At 37.8% G+C, this 18,468-nt stretch overlaps 3 protein-coding genes across 3 annotated transcripts; all 3 read left to right on the top strand.

Moving 5' to 3' along the window:
* Window positions 1-1,307: 1,307 nt before the first annotated feature.
* On the top strand, window positions 1,308-4,664 carry LOC137749453 (putative polyol transporter 4). Its single transcript, XM_068489545.2, has 2 exons — window positions 1,308-1,792; window positions 2,894-4,664. The coding sequence occupies exons 1-2, from the start codon at window positions 1,555-1,557 to the stop codon at window positions 4,255-4,257; spliced, it is 1,602 nt and encodes a 533-aa protein (XP_068345646.1). The 5' UTR covers window positions 1,308-1,554; the 3' UTR covers window positions 4,258-4,664.
* Window positions 4,665-6,053: 1,389 nt separating this feature from the next.
* LOC137749454 (epoxide hydrolase 2) lies at window positions 6,054-8,389 on the top strand. The gene is made up of 5 exons (XM_068489546.2): window positions 6,054-6,254; window positions 6,458-6,672; window positions 7,100-7,270; window positions 7,419-7,654; window positions 7,928-8,389. Exons 1-5 carry the CDS (start codon window positions 6,185-6,187, stop codon window positions 8,175-8,177), a joined length of 942 nt encoding a protein of 313 aa, XP_068345647.2. The 5' UTR covers window positions 6,054-6,184; the 3' UTR covers window positions 8,178-8,389.
* A 712-nt stretch (window positions 8,390-9,101) lies between these two features.
* On the top strand, window positions 9,102-10,869 carry LOC137708381 (epoxide hydrolase 2). The gene is made up of 5 exons (XM_068447439.2): window positions 9,102-9,341; window positions 9,436-9,650; window positions 9,727-9,897; window positions 10,009-10,244; window positions 10,443-10,869. Exons 1-5 carry the CDS (start codon window positions 9,272-9,274, stop codon window positions 10,699-10,701), a joined length of 951 nt encoding a protein of 316 aa, XP_068303540.2. The 5' UTR covers window positions 9,102-9,271; the 3' UTR covers window positions 10,702-10,869.
* Window positions 10,870-18,468: the final 7,599 nt, after the last annotated feature.

Raw genomic sequence — 18,468 nt, 5'->3', positions numbered from 1 at the left:
TAGAGAGACAATTTGCGTACTTGATCGGGGTCCTTTCTTTCCCAAAACTTGTATTTATAGAGTTTTGATACGTTCTAACATGGTTGGCCATTAGTTGGCTCGTGATTATGTCAATCAATGAAAATCTCTCTCAAATGGTGATAGTAGATTATATGGTGGCAAATGATTTATCAATATTCTCGACTTTGTGTTTGGCTTTGTAAAATTTCAATTGCAATAAGTTTTAAATTAAATTTAACTTGTTGGATAAGAAAATGAAATATTTACCAAAAGAGGCGTATACCACTAAGCCACTTAATAATTAATGCAAACTACGAATATTACCTTGTCTTTTCATTTTATTGGGTATGAATGTTGCCTTGTCTGTTATGGTGGTGATTGTCTTCTAGATGTGTCACAAAGAAAGAAAATTTTTGGAAGATCCAACTTATGGAGAGACCGCCATACGAAGGAATTGTCTTTGCACCTTCACTTTTGACTCATTCTCCATTTGATTCCTCTCCCACAAACTTTTCTCCTCCAATTAGTCCTTTGACAAACTTACCATTTTCTTTGGGGCTCAACTTTTTTCGTCTTCTTTTTTCAACACAACCTTGCATGCAAGCACATGACTATTCTCTCCCAAAATAAGGGAAATATTATACCAAAATATTAAATAATTTCAAACAAATAAACTACAGTATTAAACACTTGAGGTAAAGTATAAGATAAAGGTGGTGCTATCTACACATTTTTCTTAATTTTCACTCAAATGAATTGAAAAAAGAACAATAACATAAATTAACAGGGTGCGAGGGATGCAAAAATAGATGTATGGATAACACCACTTTAAAACAAATGAGACTTGTATGAAACCTTAGAACAATGAGACGAGTTCTTATATATAATTTCGTCACCACGTTACGTTCTGATCTAATAATTTATTGTCAGGTGATTGTAAATTTATTTTATACAACTTGCTCTTATGAGAACCAACGACCATATTAGTGAGATCGCTCTTCTAGATTAGGTTCATTGTTTGGATTAATTTCATTATATGTTATATGGTAATTTTGCATACTCATTACATGTTGTATATTTGAGAATGAATGAAACAACGAGAAATCCTTTTCCACATTGTATTAGAATGAGAGCACAAAAATATATAATATTTTACAGACAATCTGCACAGCTGTCACCTGGAAAGCGCCATTGGAGCGGCTGAGCCTGATTAAGTGAGAGGTCGAGGTCCTGTGACGGTGAATCGGTCGCACATGTAAAATTGCCGCAAGTGGGTTTTCTTTCTTGCATTGCAAAAAAAAGGTCCCACCTTTGCCCGCGTCTCAAATTTTTATTTTTCTATTTATATGCCCTTTTTTTATTATAAATTAATTAATTTATTTTTTCTTCAGATCTAAAACTCCAGCAAATCCCATGGTTCTCCTCCTCTAGCCTCCAAGTATTGGGCAGTCAAACAAAAACCAAACCAAAACCCCCAAAAAAACAACATTTGACTTCTGCTCTGTTCGTTCAGTTTTATGATCAGAAGCAGAGAGATTCAGAAAGATAATCAAGATGGGGTTGGTGGGTGTTCCAGAAATTGGAAATGGAGAAATGGGTATGTCTGGGATTCCATTGGGAACCAAGAACAAGTACAAGAGGATGGATTCTGAGCCCGAGGTCGAGCTCACAGAGGAATACGAGGATGGTGCTTCTCGACATCACCTTCAACAAATCAGGAGCAAAAAAACCAGGAAATATGTCCTCGCCTGCGCCATTTTTGCCTCTCTCAACTCTGTTCTTCTTGGCTATGGTAACTACATGCTTTACCTTTTATGTATGGATGTGTATCTATAGATGTATCTATAGAAATGTTTGTATTTTTGTATGTAATTATGTATTTGTGTATGTACATCTGTTCGTGCGTACGATATGTCTGCTCTGCGTGTTTGTTTTCTGTTTTCGAGCGATATTCTAATTACTTAATCTAAACTACGAGGAGGGGAATTCGAACTTGTGTGTAGAGGGGTGAGCTCTGTTTGTTATTGTTATAGGAAGTTGCTGCTGTCGGTAGACGTTATTAATTGGCATGTGTGTTTTGTTATGATCTGCTTTGTTTGGTTAACTGTTGTACTTAATTGCTTTAAGAATCTTCTGTTCCATTTTATGAATAGTTCCGAACCTGGCTGGTAGAGCTATGTGATTTATTTGATTGTCTAAATTTAGATGTAAAAGAAAACGTGAACTTGGGAACGATTCGATCATTTTCTGGGGTTTTATCTTTCTTTAGTGCTGCTCAACTATAGTTTGTCCAAATTTTGTCCTGAAATTAAATTTTCGGGTCTAATAAGTTTCCATTCACCACAAGGCACCCGTCTTCCTAACTTCATCAATCTTGTCCCTCCGAAGCCTTGCTCTATCGAAACAATTGCTAGAAGAGTCACCCACATATTTTGATCCTGACGATTGGAGATCACTAAACCCTTACATGATTAAAACTTGTTAGAACAATTTTCACCTCTTATTGGCAATTTTCTGTACTTCTCCTCATTATTTATGAGGAAACATATGAATTACAATATACAAATGGCAAACTTGTTTATGATATCTGTTTACTTCCATGAAAATTTGCTTTGGTACTTATTAATTACAAAAATGAATAAACACTTTCCATTTATTGTTCTTGGAAATGAATTTCTGAGTGACTGTAGAAGAATAAAAGGGTATACTTATGCAAGAAGGATCTCTGGCTGTATAAACTGATACTGTTTGCAGCTAACTCCTCCTTGCAACACATTAGTAAACAAAAATGATGATGTTCGTACCAGTTCTCAAAGTATTATAATTTTTAAATTGTTTGAATAAGATGATTCGGGAGAAATGTGTTTAATTGTTTTTTTGTTTGAATTGACAGATGTAGGTGTCATGAGTGGAGCTATCATATTCATTCAGGAAGATTTAAAGATTACCGAGGTACAAGAAGAAGTTCTTGTTGGGATTTTGAGCATTGTTTCGCTTTTTGGTAGTTTAGCCGGTGGTAAAACATCAGATATCATTGGTAGGAAGTGGACCATGGCCTTGGCTGCTGTTGTCTTTCAAGCAGGTGCAGCTACAATGACTCTTGCTCCTTCATTTGAAATATTGATGATTGGAAGACTCTTTGCGGGCATTGGAATTGGCTTCGGTGTCATGATTGCCCCTGTTTATATCGCTGAGATATCACCCACCATTGACAGAGGCTCACTCACCTCATTCCCGGAAATATTTATAAATCTGGGAATTTTACTTGGCTACGTCTCAAACTATGCATTTTCTGGGCTTCCGGCACATATAAACTGGAGGATAATGCTTGCGGTAGGAATTACGCCTTCAATTTTCATTGGTTTTGCACTTTTCGTAATCCCCGAGTCTCCAAGGTGGTTGGTCCTTCAGAACCGTATTGATGAGGCAAGATCAGTGCTGATGAAAACAAATGAGAATGAAAGTGAGGTGGAGGACAGACTGAATGAAATACTAGCAGCCGCTGACAATTCTAGTGCGGGGAAGTATGAGGAGAAAAGTGTGACGAGTGAACTAATGAATCCATCTCCTTCGCTTCGTCGGATGCTTATCACAGGCTTTGGAATTCAATGTTTTCAACAGATAACAGGAATAGATGCGACTGTGTACTACAGCCCCGAAATCTTCCAAGAAGCAGGAATAAAAAATAAACAAAATATACTTGCTGCAACTGTTGCGGTGGGTGTCACAAAGACTGTTTTTATAATGGTCGCTATTCTTCTTATAGACAAGCTCGGAAGAAAGCCCTTGCTCTATGTCAGCACGATTGGAATGACGATTTGTTTATTCAGTTTAGGATTTACTCTCTCTGTTCTTGGGAAAGGACAGTTTGGCGTTGCAATGGCAATTTTATCTGTTTGCGGAAATGTAGCCTTCTTCTCTGTTGGAATTGGACCTGTTTGCTGGGTTTTGACATCCGAAATCTTCCCTCTAAGGGTGCGTGCGCAAGCAGCAGCGCTCGGAGCAGTGGGTAATAGGGTGTGCAGTGGCCTAGTTGCCATGTCTTTTCTCTCAGTTTCCAATGCAATTTCATTTGGTGGAACATTCTTTATCTTTTCTGCAGTCGCTGCTCTTTCTGTCGTATTTGTCTACACCTGTGTTCCAGAAACCAAAGGAAAGTCATTGGAGCAGATTGAGTTGCTTTTTCAAACTGAACATGATCAGAAAGGAGGACAAGTGGAACTAGGAGATGTTGAGCACCTTGTGCAGAAAGGATGATTGATCGGGAAAGCTCATTCGATGAACAGATATATCTTCCACATCTTACCATCCTTGAACTGGTTTGAAAAAGGATACAGATTAATCATTCGTAATTCATCGCAGCGTTCACATAACTGATGGAACTACTGTGAGTCTGAATTTGCTGGATGCGGATTTCGAAAGAGAACCTTGCGCTTGTATAGATGGTTCTCTGCAACCGAATAAAATAGCTACCAGAGGGAGCACATTACATGTTTTGAGTTGAATTCTTTGTTAAGTTTACAGGTTTGACAATGGAATACTTGTATTATGGTTTACAACTATTAGATTTTTCGAAATCAAATTCGTTCATGGTAGTATTCTTGCTGTTCTTGTCTTTGTATGCAATTTCACATCAATGAAAAATATTAACATTTGAAAGGTAAGCAGAAACATTGTTATATATATTTTTAGTGCTTCTGAATTATGAACATCCTTTAGATGCTTGTAGGGGTGGGCATAAAAACTGAGAAACTGTGAAGCCGAACCAAATCAGATGACAAAAACCATAAAAAACCAAGTTCACCAAAACCGCTCAAACTTGGACCAAAACTGAACCGAACCAGTTTAAAATGGTTTCAATTCCGGTTTCTAATTCTCAAGAACCGAAGAAACTGCACCGGACTGTCTCTATTATTTTTTTAAAATCTAATTCTTTAGCCCTTGTTTTATATCAATACTAAGCCCAAACAAAAAATTTATATAAAAAATTTTCAAGCCCAAAAGCCGAACTCTTGGTAATTACCTCAAATCATCCATTCAACCATAGCTGTCGTTTCACATTCCAATTTTCATCCCTCTCTCTCCTCTCTTATTTTCCTCATTTATCTATATGCATTATGAACACTTTAATTTCATTTTAGGATGTACACTTTGATTCTGATCTGAGGCTTTTTATCTTTTTATTTATATTTATATGTAAACTTTCCATCTTCGGGTCACAATTCTAGTAGATCTAGTAGTAGGAATTCAAATTTCCTTGAATTTGTGGTTGAAATATGTGTTTGGTTAGAATTGTAAACCTGCATAAACTGAACTGTACAATTTTAGTAATAAATTTAAGCAGACCGAAACCTCTGATATTTTTCGATTCCAATTTGAGAATGAAACCGGACCGTGCTCACCTCTAATGCTTGTTGGGGCTCGAATTTATACCACCCAGCGGCTTCTACTTTACGACTAGTGCCTCCCATTGTACCACCCACTGCCGTCGCCATTGCTACCTCTTGCTCGTTTTGAGTTTCCATGTGACCCAGTGGTGCAATCCAATGTACCCAATTGTTTCTGGTTCTCTCAAATTTTTACTTTTTAATTTATAAAGAAATAAAGTTTTGTTATTCCCTCATGACAATTGCCAAATTTTTATTTCCGGAATAAATGAAGAAAACTTTTCCCATGCCCACTTCGTGTAGTCATCATTTTATGTGACTGTTACTTCAAATTTTTATCTGGGAGAAGGGAGAGAAGAAGAGATAAGGGAGGTTGCAAGTTAAAAAAAATAAGAGAACTTTAACGAAAAACTTCTGGTACTGTTTATTTTAACGAAAAATCATATTGTTACACTAAAATGTCAATCTTGATACTATTCATTTTACCTTTTATTTTGTCTTTATCGTTAAAACTCAAAGTTTTCAAATCTTTTTCATTAGTTTACCTACAAAATAAAGATAAAATCTGGCCGCTGATCTACATCAACGGCCAAGATGCATTGGCCGACAGATCCTCACAAAAAGGTCCGGATAAGTGTCGCTCAACGTGAAGACAAGAAGTAGTTGACCAACAAATGCTCATCATCCAACTACTTAATATTCCCTCAGCTCCAAGTCTCTCTCTCTCTCTATCTTGATTAATTTTCTCCTCTCACTCAAGAGTCCATACTCTCTCTCTCTCTCCATCTCTCTCAGTAATGGAAAATATCGAGCACAAACATGTGGAAGTAAGAGGACTCAAGCTTCACGTAGCTGAAATCGGAAGCGGTACGTATCATCCTTCCAAAAGTTGTCATTTGATCTTAACATAACACCAGACGTTTTTGCAAACTTAGGACATAAGTATAATCGTTCTTTATATTTGGTTTTATAATAACTAGGGTTTAAAGATCCGTCGAGGATCTTCTTTGTAATTTTCTTTCTGTTGTCAACAAGGAAAAGAAAAATGATATGCTGATGAATTTGCGCAGGTACAAAGGCTGTGGTTTTCCTTCATGGATTTCCGGAAATATGGTACACGTGGAGGCATCAACTGGTTGCTTTGGCAGACAAAGGCTACCGGGCAATAGCCATTGATTTCAGGGGCTATGGACTTTCCGAGCAGCCGGCTGACCCTGAAAAGGACACCTTCATTGATCTTGTCCACGATGTCGTTGCCCTTTTGGATTCTTTGGCCATTAACAAGGTAATATTAATTTAGGAGGATTTTAAAAGACTTAGATTTTTAAGGATTTCTATATGGATTTTGATGGATTTCCGTGGACTTGGTTTATGATTTTGATGGATTTTTGTAGGGACATTTCTTTGTATTTCTCTTTAAGATTTCTCAATGTAGTGAATGTTCCTGTTGATCTAACTAAAGTACACACACCAGTCTCCCGTAATCGAAATCCAACTCCGTAATTTCATTTTGATTTAATGCAGATCTGTTCTCATTTCTCTGCCCTACATGTAATTGGAATAAAAATTTGAGGCTATCGGGCAATATTTAGGGGTAATTGTGTGAGTCCATCTACAATACATATGTCTAAGAACTCACACTCACTACATTTTCGTCAAGAACTTGAAGTTAATTATATGCACACAGCCTAACAGAATGTTATTGGTACTAGGCTTTTCTTATTGGGAAAGATTTTGGAGCACTGCCTGCATACTTAGTAGCTGCTCTCCACCCGGAGCGTGTATCTGGTGTCGTTACACTAGGTATTCCTTTTACGTTACCAGGTCCCTCTGCTGTCCAAAATCATCTCCTTCCTGAAGGGTTCTACATATCAAGGTGGCAGGTACGTATATACATTCAATTTTCCATCAACATCTTCAGTTTTTGGCTAATAATCTCCACACTGGCATGTTCCAATCATTCATAAGCTTAATTATTCATCTATGACATATAATTGAGGTACTAATTAGGTTCTTATTACCTAATTCCAGGAACCAGGGAGGGCAGAAGCAGATTTTGGTCGCTTTGATGTGAAGACGGTGATTAGGAACATCTACATTCTCTTCTCTAGAAGTGAGATCCCAACAGCTGCTCCTGATCAAGAAATCATGGACTTGTTTGACCCTGCAACTCCTCTGCCGCCAGGGCTTTCGGAAGAAGATCTTGATGTCTACGCATCTTTGTATGAAAAATCTGGATTCCGTTATCCATTGCGAGTTCCGTACAGGTAGGTACCAAAACATAATTCTGTTCTCACAAGAAATGCTGTCCTTTCTCTGGTCTAGCAGTTAACTAAGATGTGAGTGTGTGTTGGGAAGTACTTCTGGTCTAAATGCGATGCTTATTTATTGAATGACGTAGCAGTATTTGATTGATCCAGTGTCGCTCCACTTAAACCTTATTTATCAGTAACAAGATGCATGTTGATACGTCATTTGGTGAATAAATTTGAAGACTCCCGAAATATCATTTCATTATTAGAGTGCCTTTGTTGCTGCAGAACCTTGGCCGTGGATTGCGGTATAACTGATCCCAAAGTCTCGGTTCCATCGCTGCTGATCGTGGGCGAGAAGGATTACGTCTTAAAATTTCCGGGGATGGAGGACTACATTCGCACTGGGGCGGTGAAGCACTTTGTGCCGGATCTGGACATTACATTCATCGAAGACGGGAGCCATTTTGTGCACGAACAACTTGCGGAGAAAGTTAATCAGCTGATCCTCACATTCCTTGACAAGCATGCTATCTGATGAGTATCTGCTCAATGAGCTTAATGCGCCTGAGGAGTGAGGCATGATATATAAGAAGTAATTAGATTTAAAAAAAAATGTGCTTCGCAAATGTCACCCTGCTTATTTATTTTTGTTAATTATCAAATATTCTGGAGAAGATATTCGAATTTGGGACCTATAATATAATGATAACTGCTTTAAACTCGAGCTGTAAAACCCCACATTTATGACGTACTTCTTAAGTAATAGATGATCGATAAATATTAGAAGTTGGAGAAATATTTCGAATACAGTCAATCTTACATCATTAGTAGTTTGCATCAGTTTTTAAACATAATAACAAATAATGTGACAACTACATTAAATTTATGTAAATTACAAGAATAAAAATTCGAATTTTAGTGCAAAGAATGTAACACGCCTCTCTACTCAAGCCGGCTAAACATAAATATGCGTAATACTGATGTAGATGTCATTTCTTTGTCCAAAGCAGCCGCTTACCGTCCAAAGCAAAATGCTTTAGTTTTTTTTTGGGTAAATCACATTTAGGAAAAGAATGGGTAGGAAAAAACAAAAGGACAAAACAAACCAAAAACAATGACGCTGCACCAGAAATTTCCATGTAAAACAATAACGTTTTGGTTGACAAAATTGTTAATATTCCCCTATTCCAGGAAACAAATAAAATAAAAGCAAATTATTCAAAACACTAACCAGCTAGTCAGTTAAGAAAATGGATCATCTCCGAATCCTTTCCTCCTAATTCATTAAGTTCAGAGATCCGGACTATTGAAATTTAATTAAACAGCTAAAGTTATTATAACTTTTAAAATATGCCTCTATTTGTAATCTTTTGATTAAATTTCAATGGCCTGATCTTCGGATTTAGTGGATTAGAAGAAAATGATTTGGAGAGGATCCCTTTTGTCACCTTGGACCCACCCCACAACAACATCTCATGAACCCGGATCCTCGCCGGATCCTCTTTGTGAGGATCCGGGAAACTGTTGTGAAGTCAAAAAGAAACATGAAAGACTGAGAGATGACAATAAATTAACGCTTTCTCCTCTCAGTGCTGCTGACTAATCTTCGGGAATCTCTCTCTGGCGCTCATGGAACAGATCCAGCACAGACATGTGCAAGTTAGAGGACTAAAGCTTCATGTAGCTGAAATTGGAAGAGGCAAGCTCCACAATTCTAATACCACCTCAACATCCCACCCACTTTCTTTGTCAATTTGCATCACTGATTCACTGCTTTCATGCTGTTTCTGCAGGTCCAAAAGTGGTGCTGTTCTTGCATGGATTTCCAGAGATATGGTACACATGGAGGCATCAAATGGTTGCTGTCGCAGACAAAGGCTACCGGGCGATAGCCGTTGACTTCAGAGGCTTTGGGCTTTCCGAGCAGCCAGCTGAACCCGAAAAGGCAACCTTGAAAGATCTTGTTGACGATGTCGTTGACCTTCTTGATTCTTTGAGCATTAACAAGGTAAAATATTAATTACAAGAATTTAAACTTCATTAAATTCAAAAATAAAAAGCTAATGTTTAACTATTGAAACCAGGTTGTTCTTGTTGGGAAGGATGTTGGAGCTCTGCCTACATACCTAATACCTGCTCTCCACCCAGAGCGTGTATCCGGCATGATAACAGTAGGTGTGCCTTTCCTCAACCCGGCTAACTCTCCTGTCCGATTTGATCTCTTACCCGCAGGCTTCTACGTATTAAGATGGAAGGTACATTCATTTTTTCCGTGAAAAATTTTCATCTGTCATGAATAAGAACAATACAAGGTTGATCACTTACTAATTTCCATGCAAGATATTGCTATTCTTACCTAATTCCAGGAGCCGGGGCGGGCAGAAGCAGATTTTGGCCGCTTTGATATCAAGACCGTGATACGAAACATCTACATTCTCTTCTCCGGGAGTGAGCTCCAAGTAGCCGCTCCTGATCAAGAAATCATGGACTTGGTTGACCCTGCCACTCCTCTACCACCATGGTTTTCGGAGGAAGATCTTGCAGTCTATACATCTCTATATGAGAACTCTGGATTCCGTTATCCCATCCAAGTTACATACCAGTAAGTAACAAGAACAAGAACTCTTACTTTAATTTCCGTTTTCACCGGACATAAGTTCCTTAATTTCTCCAAAAGTTTTAAGCCTTCGATTTCCTAGTATGTTTCTGCTCTTTTTTTTTTCCAACGAGAATAGGAGATGAGGAAAATAGATTGGTCCTAACATAAACAGTATAATCTCATCTGAGTTTCCTTCCACAGATCCAGAACTAAGGTCGTGGATTACGGATTAAGCAGCGATCCAAAAGTGCCTGCTCCATCACTGCTTATCATGGGTGAGAAGGACTACTTCCTGAAATTTCCGGGAGTGGAGGACTACTTACGGACTGGAGCAGTGAAGCATTTTGTACCTGATTTGGACATTGCATATATTGCAGAAGGGAGCCACTTTGTGCACGAACAATTTCCTGATCAAGTTAATCAGCTCATCATCAGTTTCCTCGAAAAACATGGTATCTAATGCAGATGCTCAATGTGCCTAAGAACAATATTTAACTAGCAGAGGAAATATCGAAGCATTACCTAAAAGGCGACGCCTTGCATTACATATTTGGGAATAAAGAAAATGTAGCTCCTGTTCCTCTGTACTGCTATCTCTACTTGATTGATTTGCCTATTTGTTCTGGAAGTATGCTCCCTTAATTTTCCAGAGAAAATTGCTATTTGTTTTCTTCTAATTTAGGTTAATGAGATTTATTAAAGGAAATGGTGGCCCAACAAAACCAGCCGGCACATCCAAGTCACAAATGACGGCAATAAATCCCAACAGGAAAACACACCAGCAAACTCTCAATTTTTCATATCAAATTGATAATATGGATGTATAACTCATGTGACTTCATTGACATTTAGTGAAAGAGATTGATACAACCTCCAATTGATCAAGCTAACAAATTTTATTGCTACTGTAAGATTTAAATACAGCTTATAGAGAGGTAACTGAACTAAATGGAACCATATATCTTCGGGTTCCTGGTCAGAAAGGTTTGCATATATACACATTTACTCAGTAGTAAATTACAATGAGTGATGGTAGTTTCTACACATGAGGCTTCCCCTTGTAAAAAGACCTTTTAGTGTTCGTAAGCAGGAAATTCGCCTAAGAAGGTTCAACCATGTCAAAAAAACGATAAGCCATAAGTCCAACTCCTTCAAACAAGGAGTAGGGGCCATCACCTCTATGCTTATCACCCTGTGATATAAGCTTGTGAGCTCTATCGAGTAAGAAACAAGCAAAATCTTTCGCTCTGTATAAGAACATTTCCTGTTAGTTGATAGAGCGAGAGGATCATGTATGCGTTTCCACTAATGCCATGGCAAATCCCCACTCCTTAGCAGTCAACGTTTCCAGACAACCTCTGCAGCATCAGAAGCGGCTTCCAGAAATTCTTTATCTCCAAAAACCTGGGATTTACCATATCTTTAATCTTAGACTGACTCACAGAGAAGAGGCAATACAAGTTAGCGTGAATAATTTGAAGAAACAGACAAACAAAGGTTTGATTCAATGGGAGAAGAAGAGACAAAAATTGGAAAAGAATATCACTTGATTCCTCGATCCTCAAAAAAACATCATGAGGTTTATAATGCAAGTTCAAGGGAAGAGTGACACAAATTCTATATTTCCACCACACAATGAGTGCCTTGAGGAGAAGTTTCTCTGGGAAGCAGCGGTTGTAGCTCATTAACGTTAATGAAATGTATTCATGATCATATAATTCATAAGTGGTGTACGATAAATGTCTACTTAGAAGCTCAAATGCAAAAAGCCAACGAGTTCAACTGTGTACTGAAGAACCATTTTGAACAAAGACAACCACATGAAGTTTATTAGCAAACAATTGAAAAGCAGCACATGCAACTCTATGCATGAAAAGCACAATCAAATTGATACCTTAGCAGTTTTGGCGAGGGTGAGGGCAATTCCGGGTCCCATGACACCAGTGCACAAGAACATCTCGATGTCTATATGACACCAGTGTGCGTTGGCCTGCCTCGTTTTGTTCGCATTTTTCATGTGACGAGCCGGTTTCATTCTGCGTGCGACGATTCGTTGTGTGCTAGAAGTCCGTCTCATTATGCATGTGACGGCCCGCCTCATTTGCAGGCCTCGTTTTGCTTGAGCAGCCGTCTCGTTTTGCGTGCCAAAAGCCCAACTTATTTTTTGTGAGCAAAGCCCACCTCATCTTACATTCGCCTCATTCTACGTGTGCGGAGTCCGCCTCATTCTACGTGTGCGGATTCCACCTCATTTTGCATGTAGAGTCCGTCTTGTTTTGTATGCTCAGAAATTGTATCGTTTTGCGCCCACCAAGCAAGACTTTAGGGTTTAGGGTGAATAATATGCGAAGGCTTACAAGTGCACTATAGGGTGAATGGTGGTTTCACTTATAATTTCCCGAAACGGTGAATAGTATCCTTTTGGCAGGCTTGTTCGTGCCTTGCCTTTCTCATGCCTTTTCCACGCTTTGGCATGACATGTTTATTTGTGCCTTGCCTTTGTCATGTCGTGCTTGTTTGGATCCAACCTTCACAAAAATGCACAACCGCCTATAAAGGCGCAACGAAGGGAAGGGACGAACGAGTGTCTGATTCCATGCATGACCAAAGCATAACATTCCTTGCAAAGGCACAATATTTTTAATCCACAAACAAGCATGCGACACCATGATATGCCTGTGTTTAGCGGAAAAAGCAGAAAAATAAATAAATAAAATGTAGTGTAATTCTCACTTTAGTGATGATGTGGTTCATTGACTAAGTGATGAATGTGCATCCACGTGGCATTATGGCTCCATGTGGACAATTAAAAGTAAATTTTTTTTTTTTTTTTTTTAACAAAATAAGAAAACAAAATATGTTAAAAAAAGGGTATTAATGATGTGGCAGTAAACGGACCCAAACATCATTTTGTAAAGAATATTAATATGTAAGAAAATAGGAAGAAAAAAAAAAAAACTAAAAGAGAAAAAATCTCCTCCCTCTTGCTTTCTCGTCTTCCGCTCCCCTTCTCGTCTTCTGCTCCAGTCCTCCCTCACTAACCATGAGAACACAACTCCAAGCTTCTAGATTTCAAGAGCCCATCACATATCTGCTTCGGTGGCTACTCTACCTCCTTCTTTTGGCACGCCACCGCAAACCTCCCCTATAGTCGCGAAAATATTTGACGCCATTGACAAGGTGAAGGTCTGCATGTTTGACGCCCCTCAAGAATGTTCTTATTGCCCTTGCCCTTCTAAAACAGGTGGACTCACTCTTATGTGAAGGTAGTTACGCTCCTAACATGTGGTATGAGATTAAGTTTTACATTGATGCTTATGATGGTTAACCGTGATTTTGCTCAAGTTTCTTCACTCAATTATGAATGAGTTTGTTCTTTTGATTTTTGGTAACAATATTTGGGAGTTTCATTAATTTTTTTTTAATAAACTATTTCTAAATCTAGGTGATTAGGGCAATTCCAAAAATTGTTTTCCCTGTTGAATTATTTGCTAAAAAAATCTATTTTCTACATTTGGTTTGTGTTTCTCACATATACATTCAGTAAGCAGTTTGACCATACTTGATAAAAAGATAATAACTAAACCCACAAAAGATTAAGAAAATTAAGAATTAAACATTAACTATTCACTCAATTTATTTATTATAAGGAATGGTGATGATAACTTCAAGCAATCCAGAGTACATTAGAGCATATTTAAAGACAATGATTAAAATATGAAATGATTTCCATCTCCATAAAATTGTTAGTTTTCGACAATTGATGAAATGAGATCAACTGCCTGAAATGCTCCCAATCTTTTTCCCACACAATGCCCTCATAATCATTAACAGCGTTGGCAGTAGTGGGATCAACCATCGACTTATTCTTGATGGAAATGACAAGCTAGTAGTTGATGCCCGCCACCACCTGAGTGTCACCCCAAACAACATGGCCAGGATGGGTAGCGTAGTACCCCCTATTTCAATTTATTCATTTATTACTTTTTTGTTTTTTCCTTTGAATTTTTTTTTTCATATGTTACTTTATTTTAGTAACCACTATTAAATTTAAATATATTTAAATTTAGGTTTTAAATCGTTGATTTTAAGTGTTTAAATATGAATTATACTTTTGCATGAAACAATATATTTTGAAGAACATAACTATGATAGTTTATTGTTATGGTAAGAGAAATAAAATGAAAATTACCAAAAAAAAAAAAAAAAAAAAAAAAAAAACCAAAAAAGAAAAAAAATTTGAATAGGAGGGATGAGTATGATGCTAGCGATTGCTACAGCTGTCGTCGCTACTATACTAGCAATTTTTTTCGAAATCGTCGGTACTCTGGTAGCAATTTTTTCGTAAAACGTCGCTACCTTACTTGCGATAGTCTTTGGAGACAATCGGTAGAGAAGTACCAATCGTATTCCATTTTTTTTTTTTCCATTGATTTTTTTTCCTACGTTACTTTATTTAGAACATGAAGATGAAAAAAGAAAGTTTTAAAAAAAATAAAATTGATAGTTTAGGCGCAGGGAGACGCAGTTGCAACTCAAGCCCAACGAGCTCAAGCGCTAGCCCCAGCCCAAACTCATGGCCTTGGGAAGGCCTAAGGCGCATCAGAAGCATTGAAGGCCCCTGGAAAGGCCCAAGGCGAAACAGAAGCATTGATGGTCGTTAGATGAGATTAATTTCGAGATATATGTTGTAAATAAATAATCAAACTTAATTAACTGCAACCAATAAGACGGTGAATGTTACCACCATTTTAGGATGGTGAGCTAAAATGCACTCCTCAAAAGAGAAGAAAGAATTTCTCTGTCAGGGGAGCGGATGCTACGATAATAGTATGTTATAACTAAACATCTGGAGATGCTAAGTTGGCCATGTCCTAAGCCAATAATTAATGAGATTGTTGAGAATGAGTCTCACACTGATGAGAAAAGAGACATTGCATGGGCTATAAGTAAGTTGGGCTACTCCTCAAATTGCCAATTAATTTATTGGAGGAACCCCATATTCTCAACACGCCCCCCTCAGGTGTGGTGGATTTGATTTTAAGTCGAATATGTGGACAATACAACAGGATGACATGGAATGCGTGTGGCAGTTTGACTTCACAATGCGCTGATACTATGAAGAAAGTTGGGATTCCACCATAAAACCAATTGGTAATATGGGGACTAGCCCAACTTGTTGGAAATTATATATTATACTATAAAATATTGTAATATATAATTTTAATAATTGAATGAAAAATAGTGTTAACCATATTTCTTAGAAAGGTTATGTTATTTAGGTGCATTCCCTTATCAAATGATGTATACTTATAGATGAAAAGTTACATCTCTTTAATAAGAAGTACTTGGGTGCTATATAAACTCATGAAACCGTCATCATTAAGATAAGAGAATTAGAGAATTTTTACTCTTGAGAAATAGGGTTTCCCCACTTTGTTTCTCTCATTCTTCGTTTGTCAAATTCCGAGTCATGTCTTGAGAGTACGGAATATATAAAGTTCGCTAGAGTCCGAAGATTGAAGTGCTTCAACGTCGGATTATAGATTGTTGAATTCTGGAAGACGGACGCCTACCGAACAACAAGCACAAGAGTAGGGGCAAAATTCTATCTTTAGGACATTGTATTTATGCAAGCATCAATCTCCAAGTTTGTCAGTTTTTCTAACTTTCTCCCTAGTTTTTTTATATTAATTTCATACATAATTGATGTTGTGAATTTCTTTAGGATTATTATTATTGGAATTCTAGTGTTTTTTTCGTATTTTCTAATATTGTTCCAACACAACTTACTTTAAGCCTATGCAAGGTCTCTCATCTCATTGATGTGTGATTCATTCTCAACAGACAAGTCATGTAGTTTGAAATATACGATGACAACAGTAGATTCAGTCGGAAGATTTTTTTATTTGTAAAAAGCATCTTATTAGCTAAGGTTTGAAAGAAATTTGGAATTCTGGAAAAGATTTTTATCTCAACAGCAGCATTGATGGTCGTTAGATGAGATTAATTTCGAGATATATGTAGTAAATAAATAATCAAACTTAATTAACTGCAACCAATAAGATGGTGAATGTTACCACCAGTTTAGGATAGTGAGCTAAAATGCACCCCTCAAAAGAGAAGAAAGAATTTCTTTGTCACGGGAGTGGATGCTACGATAATAGTGTATTATAACTAAATATCTGGAGACGCTAAGTTGACAGTGTCTTAAGCCAATAATTAAGGAGATTGTTGAGAATGAATTTCACACAGATGAGAAAAGAGACATTGCATGTGCTATAAGTAAGTTGGGCTACTCCTCATATTGCCAATTAATTTTTTGGAGGAACCCCATATTCTCAACAAGCCCCCTCAAGTGTGACGGATTTTATTTAAGCCGAACACGTAGACAACACAACGGAATGACATGGAGCGTGTGTGTCAGTTTGGCTTCACACTGCTCTCATAGTATGAAGAAAGTTGGGGTTCCACCATAAAACCAATTGACAATATGGAGACTAGCCCAACTTAGGGTCTGTTTGGGATTGAGGTGATTAATAAAAAAGCTACTATGAAAAAAAGCTATGAAAATTTTTGGTGTTTGGTAAACTTTGGAAAACAGCTTTGTTTCAAAGTTGAGGGTGAAAAAAAGCCCAAAACTAGGAGATGACAAGAAGCTGCAATTTGCAGCTTCCAAAAGCAGCTTATTTTCACCCACACACGGGTGAACAGTGTACATGTTTACAAGAAGCTGCGATAACGATAAGAGAGTTGGGGGAGATGGGTCAGGGCCTGAGCTGCGGAGAGCCTCGTGAGAATGGAGTCTTTGGAGCTGTGGAGAATGGGGATTTGGGGCTTGTCGGAGCCATGGTGGAAGCTGACCCAAGTGTTTTGGAGCTGAGCAAAGGCCGCCGCCGGCTGTCTGCTCTGCATGTCGCCGCCGCAAATGGCCGGATCGAGGTGGGTTTTGGATTTCATTGATGGGTTTTCAATGGATTTTAATTGAGCAAAGGCCGCCGCAAATGGCCGCTGCATACTATGGCCATTCAGACTGCCTTCAAGCCATTCTTTCCGCTGCACATTCCACCCCTGTTGCAAATTCTTGGTTGGTCTTTCTTCACCATGTCTCTCTGTCTCTCTCTATGATGATTGAAGTTTAATCTTACATAAAATGGCATTGGCAGTGGATTCGCGAGATTTGTGAACATAAGAGATGCAGGTGGCACTTGTTTGTGCTTCAACTGGTGGATATGGGTAATTATTTATATATTGTCTTACTCATGTTATAGCTGCACTGTAATAGTTTGCCAATTGGATTGATAGAAGTACCATATGCATGCAGCTACCCTGGAAGCACACCACTTCATTTAGCTGCTCGTGGTGGATCTTTAGATTGTGTCCGAGAGTTGCTTGCTTGGGAAGCGGATCGGCTTCACTTAGACTCTTCTGGGTAAATTTCATTTTATTGGGTGGTGTAAATATCTGCATCTGTACTAAATTATGTGTCTTTCCATATTAGAAACACTACGTAGATCTATTAGTCAATTAAGTGGATTGTTTGCTTCAATTAGATCTATTAGCACATCTAGTAATATACCCTTTTTGGTCATTTCACACAGTCACAGCTGTTTTACAAAAAAGTTTACCAAACACTATGATACTGCTTTTTTTTTCCAAAAGCACTTTTACAAAAAAGTTTACCAAACACTTTGCTGCTTTATTTCACAGCCGCTTATTCTCACAGCACAGCCGCTTATTCTCACAGCAGCTTTTTTTCAAAGCACAGCAATACCAAACCAGCCCTTACTTTAAGCCCATGCAATATCTTTTATCTCATCAATGTAGGATTCATTCTCAACAAACATGTCATGTAGTTTAAAATATACGATGATAGCAGGAGTTTCAGCCGGAAGATTTTTTTTTTTTTTTTTTTTTTTTTTATAATATAAAAAGCATCTTATTAGCTAAGGTTTGAAAGAAATTTGGAATTCTGGAAAAGATTTTCATCTCAACAGCAGCTAGCGCAAACATTGTGAAAACAGAGGAGCAGTTATGTGAGCTGCTTCATCAAGTTTACAAATGCTGTACAATTTGTAATAGAGACGTGTAAGTACCAAATATCACGACCACAACTCCGATTAAAATTATGCACCAAACAATCACCATCTCGCATCCGACCTTTCGATAAGTACCTGAAATCTTTAGGTAGCAAACGCATGGTATTATAAGCGAAGCCGTGACTCTA

This window comes from Pyrus communis, chromosome 17, assembly GCF_041283825.1.
Source record: "Pyrus communis isolate YQ-2024b chromosome 17, ASM4128382v1, whole genome shotgun sequence".
NCBI classification, from domain to species: domain Eukaryota; kingdom Viridiplantae; phylum Streptophyta; class Magnoliopsida; order Rosales; family Rosaceae; genus Pyrus; species Pyrus communis.
This window is presented reverse-complemented; position numbering and strand designations above follow the sequence as displayed.